At 47.1% G+C, this 5,580-nt stretch overlaps 1 protein-coding gene across 4 annotated transcripts in view; it reads left to right on the forward strand.

Annotated features, from left to right (window-relative positions):
- The first annotated feature begins 306 nt into the window (after positions 1-306).
- The window catches only part of PSAP (prosaposin), a 44,082-nt gene continuing 38,808 nt past the window's right edge, over positions 307-5,580 (forward strand). For all 4 annotated transcript variants that reach the window (XM_006170097.3, XM_027768922.1, XM_006170098.3 and 1 more), the window contains exon 1: positions 307-452. In XM_006170097.3, coding sequence (XP_006170159.1) covers positions 413-452 — 40 coding nt within the window. In that variant the 5' untranslated portion in view covers positions 307-412. The remainder of the gene's footprint in view (positions 453-5,580) is intronic.

Consider the following 5,580-nt stretch of genomic DNA (forward strand, 5'->3'; position numbering starts at 1 on the left):
GGTACAAATAATAGCAAATGGTACCTCATAAAAAATGCAAGGCTTAGAAGATTTTTACAAATAATCCTTAACCTCGACTTATTCAGTTCATAGGGTTATTTTATAATATAACCTCTTCTTTTCCTTATTCCGCACGTTCTTTCCCCCCTCCCCCTCGTGGCCCCTTCCTTCTTCCTCTGCCTCTCTCTCCTTTTCCTCTTCTTCTCTTCCCCCTCCCCTCCCTATTAGGCGTCTCCTTCGCGCAGGCGTACTGCGCGGCGGCGCTGAGTCAGGCTGCGGGCAAAGCCCGGGCATGCAGTGCGGGGGTGAGCTTGCGCCTGCGCAGGAGAAGGCTTCAGGGCGGGGCGCAGGTTTATATCCGCGGGTGGTCAGCTGACGCTCGGCATTGCAGACTGCAGAGGCAAGCGACGCCATGTACGGCCTCTTCTTCCTGGCCAGCCTTCTGGGCGCGGGTAAGCCCTAGGACGCCCCTCAGCCTGGAGAAGGGGTTCCCCGTAGCAGCGATCCTCTCTGAGCAGGCTGTACAGGGCCTAGCCCCTCGGCTCCTGCTGCCCAAATCGTGAAGGGTGCTCACTGCGCAGGCGCGTGCGCCAGGCCGGTTCTTGTTGGGATGGCCGGGGCTCCCGGAGGAGGACGAGACCCGCTTGGAAAAAACCACCTGGCGGGTCGCTCAGTGGCCTGGGTGGAAGGAGTGGGCTAGGCGGGTGGGTAGCGAATTAGCATCTCCCCCCGGGCGCCAGCGGGTGCTTGGATGCCGGGGCTGCCTGGGACAGTCCCTCTGGCTGGCCTTCCAGCTCAGTGGGTGGGTCTTATAGGGTGACCCCTGGCAGCTGTGTTGTTTCTGTGCTAAGGCGCTCGTGATCCAGATGGACCTGAACCGGGTAGGGCAGGACAGGACAGCGGCCTTTGGCCTCAGTTGCCCCAATTTGTGCGGGTATTGAGTTGCAGAAAGCACATGTATTATCTATGTTGATTACGTTTGCATATAACGGGGACTTTAAAAAGCTCGTGGAAAATGAAATGAAAGCACAAATTTATTTTGGGCTAAAGTTTTTGTGAAATCCATGGAGTTACCAAGAACTTTTTGAAGACCGCTTCCCTTCCCCTCACCCGTAGGAGTATTTAGGCTGGATCCTACATATCGATGGTGACGGTGGAGTTTTGTGAATATGATAATTTTGCGATGCAGTTTTCATTTTACCTGCTTTAGAATATCCTGCACAGCCACTGGCCAGTTTTAGCAATAACCTTATTTTGGGAAGAATGTAAGTGCATGAGAAGTTTTGCACACTGTGTTTGTTGCTCTGAAATACTGCTGATGGTTGTTAAAATCCTTCCAGGTGGGGACAGCAGGTGGTGGGGTGGTTAAGTCGCTGGACTCCCGCATGGCCTACTGCAGGACAGTCCCCTACCTGGTGGCTTTGCAGGGATGTTTCCTGCAAGCCCCAAATCCCAGGAAAATGGAGAAGAGATGGCGTTGCCATCCTTACCCCTAGGGTGGGAGGGGTGTGGGGAGGCGGAGGCGATTCCTCACTTTCTCTCTCGCTGTTTGTCTCTGGCTAGTGCACAGACCCTATGGCAAAAACCGGAAAAACAACACCACCACCACCCCCTGCAGGTTATGAAAACACACCTGAACTACTTTCCTGGGATTAGAGGGGGCCCTCCTGCCTTCTCTGTATCACCGTGACCCTTCCTTTCCCCTCTCTTAACTTTGCATCTTAACCTAGTTTAAATGTCATGGTAAAAGGAAGAGTGAGGTTGAGTGATTGTTGAAATTCTATAGTTTGATCGTCATGGAGCCAGACTTTAATTTTTATACGGAGAAATCCCCAACTCTGTGAGTTTTTAGGTAGTAGCTCCTGCAAGGGAATGTTGATTTCAGTTTCCCCAACCTCATGTTGATGGAAAAAACAAAGAATTATGATAGTTATGGATAAGATTTAAGTGTTTTTCTTAGGTTAGCTTTCAACAACTCCCAAGAATGTGCCTTGACCCTCCTCCAACCTCTTGAAGTTGCTTTCCTTGGAGACTGTGAAAGGTGATAAGACTTATAAAGAAAGGATTTTGGTTTTAAAGTTATTGAGGAAAATTTCTCTGGAGTTTATGCTGCTGCTATTCAGTAGTCTACATAATAAACTAATGCTAGTCTTTAGGTTTTCTTTTTTTAAAATTTTGCCAAAGGGTATAGGTACTCCCCTGAGAGAGAAAGTGAGAAAGCACTCCCCCACGGGGAATGGTCATCCTGCAAACTTTTTTCCATTTCTTCTCCATTTCAGGCTTTTGGGCCTGCACACACATGTGCCTGGTGTGTTTCTCAGGCTGCTGGTTCCAGGACTCGAATTATGCAGTCGGCCATGTGGGATCCAGTCATGTAACTACTAGGCAAAGGGCTGGCCCAAACATTCCATACTGACTCAGAATAATTCATGCTCCCCCAATCCCTGTTTTAGTGGTATCAAACAATTGTTGGCATTGAACCACTCCTCACAAGATCCTTAAGAGTTCTCATTCACTCAGATCACCCAAAACGGACTTAATTGTTTCTTTGCAAATGTCAAATTCATGTCTGGTATATATGGGGATATATATATATATATATATTTGCTATAGGGTGCGTGCGCTCACCCGAAAGACAGAGAGAAGCACAGAGGCTGAAAGCAAGAAATCACCCCCCAAGGGGGATGGCCACGCCACAATCCCTCCTCCTTCATTCTCCTCTCGGGATCTTGGGCACGCACGCACATGCGCCTGGCATGAGTTTAAGCCACCGGGTCCTGGACTCGAACCGTGGTTGACTACATGGGAGTCCAGCGACATAGCCATTACGCCAACTGCTGGTCCCTATATGGGAATATATTTAACCAAAATATTTAGTTAAGCAAGGGACCCTCATCCTGAACGCTTGAGTAAATGGAAGATACTTGAATGGTCTTGGCCTAACCTTGCTGCCCTGCCTTGGGATTATGCTCAGGTTGTGGTGATAATACGGTGTATGCGGCCTGGCTGGCCCTGACAGCTCTGGCTCCCTTGTGGCTTTTTGAAAGTGTTATTCCAAAAGTTTCTGAAAACACCATTGGCTCTGAATTTGTTAATAAAGGTGAATGTTGACTGCAGCCATTGTTTGGTCCCCTGTAGACTCTGAGAACTTGCAGTTTCCACATGGCGCTGATGCAGTTCAGAGTGCCAGCTTCAGCCTGCAGAGCCTTTGTGTTTTGTGCTTTCATGATGTCCTGATGGTAGATACTTGCTTTTGAGTTAACTTTTCTATTTATCCAGTTATTCTGCCCTTTTCCCCACCTGAAAAAGAAAGTGAAGCGATGAGAGAATTGGAGATCATTTCATCCAGCCTCTAAGGAGTGACTCAGAGAAGCTGGGAAGAGACTCTCAAATCAGAGACCATTTCCCACAGATGCCAGGACCAGAACCCAGATTCCTCCCTATGTGCACTCTTCCCCTTTCCCCCCATCAGCACATAACCTTTTTCTTTTCTTTTCTTTTCTTTTTTCTTTTCTTTTCTTTTCCTTTCTTTTCCTTTCCTTTCCTTTCTTTTCCTTTCTTTTCCTTTCTTTTCCTTTCTTTTCCTTTCTTTTCCTTTCTTTTCCTTTCTTTTCCTTTCTTTTCCTTTCTTTTCCTTTCTTTTCCTTTCTTTTTCCTTCCTTCCTTTCTCTCTTTCTCTCTTTCTCTCTTTCTCTCTTTCTCTCTTTCTCTCTTTCTTTGTAAACTTGCTATAGGGCATATGTGCTTGCCAGAGAGAGAGTGAAAGTGAGGGGAGATCCTCCGGGGGGGATGGCAACATGGCAACACCACAGTCCCTTCTCCATTCTCCTTTCAGGATGCAGGCATGCCCCACATTTTTTTTTTTCCTCCATTATTTTATTTTTTGTTTTTTGGAAGTTGACCAGAGAGAGAAAGAAGGAAAGTGAGAAAGGAAGCTGCCAGGTCCAGGATTCAAACTGCTGTCAGCCATGTGGGAGTCCAGCCGCCTTAACCACCACTCCTCCTGCTGGCCCTAGCCAGCATATTTTTTTCAAGCCACTGGTTTTGGGACTTGAATCAGGCAGTCAGCCCTGTGGTTTCAGTCACTTTTACCACTGTGCCACCTGGCTGGCCCCAGTATATACCTTTTCGCTTTTTAAAAATGTAATGAATATGGGACCAACAGGTGGTGTGATGGTTAGGGGCTCCCCACATGGGTAGCTGGTTCAAGTCCTGGATCTGGTGGCTTGCTTTCTCACTTTCCTTCTCTCTCTTTCTCTGTCTTTCTCAGGCCAAATTGTAAAATAATAATAATAGTAAAATAAGTTCAAATAAATAAAAAAATCTTAAAAAAAAACCTTAATGAGTATAATTTACATAATGCACATTTTAAGTGGCTAGCTTGGTGGATTCCCACTGAGTGAGCCTCCCCACTAAGCAGCCCGCAAGGTTCAGACGTAAAGTACTGACATTGTCAGCATCCAGAAGCCTCTCTGCTTCTCCATTTGCTTCCCCTTCACTTCCCCCAAGGGAAGCAGCTTTGTTAACTTAGGGCACTGTCATGTGAGAACTACCATATGTGAACTTTTCTTTCTTTTTTAATTGCCAGAGGGCGTGTGTACTTATCAGAAAGTGAGAGCCAGCAAGCACCCTCCAGTGGAGTGTGGTCATGCAGCAATCTCTCTTCCTCCGTTCTCTTTCCTGTCAAGGTCCTGGGCCACAGGCTCATGTCCCCAGTATGTTTTTAAGCCTCTGGGTCTGGGATTCGGATTTTGGTCAGCCACGTGGGATATGACTTCCTTAACCACTTCATTAGGGGTGGCACTGATCTTTTTAAATGGTTTCTTCATGATAGAACATGTGTGCACATAAGTAAGAGTGGGAGAGAGAGGCGAGCACGCTCCACGTGGTCTAATCATGCTGCCGTCCCCTTCCTCCAGTCGTCTGGTTCTTCACATTAGGGCACCTGTGGGTGTACCTGATGCGTTTCAGGCCAGATGACTAGGGATTTGAACTGTGGTTACACGTGGGATCTGGTTTCACTTACCACTGCACCACGGAACCAGCCTGGTTTTTGAACACATTACAAATGGAATCATACAGTAAGGACATGCTGTTGGACGATTTCTCCAGTGGAAAAAGGCAAGCCCAGTGTTAACGAGACAGTGTAAGCACATGCTCTGGGGCCTGGGACGTGCAGGAGCTCCCTGGAGCTCAGCCTGCTCTCTGCTGTCACTTGTGTAGTGGCTCACCAGCTGGGCGGTGTCACCTCACACTGAGGCCGGTGTGTTCTCTAGGGATGCTAGACCATATTATGTATGGATATATATTCATTTGGTAGCCTATTTTTAATTAAAATTTTTTGTGAAGTTTTTATTTAAGAGAAACACAAGATTAAAAAAATATTTAACTCTAATTAATTGATTAATTAATTAATTTAAATCTGACCAGAGAGGGATGGGGGTGAGGGTGGGAGTGAGAAAGCAAACCATCGGGTCGGGACTCAAAATCACAGTTGGCCACGTGGGAATCCAGTGCCTTTAACCACTATGCCACCTGCCAGCCCCCAAGAGGTTTTTTTTTTTTTTTTTTTCCATGAGC

The sequence above is a fragment of the Tupaia chinensis genome, unplaced genomic scaffold (assembly GCF_000334495.1).
Source record: "Tupaia chinensis unplaced genomic scaffold, TupChi_1.0 Scaffold148012_1, whole genome shotgun sequence".
NCBI classification, from domain to species: domain Eukaryota; kingdom Metazoa; phylum Chordata; class Mammalia; order Scandentia; family Tupaiidae; genus Tupaia; species Tupaia belangeri.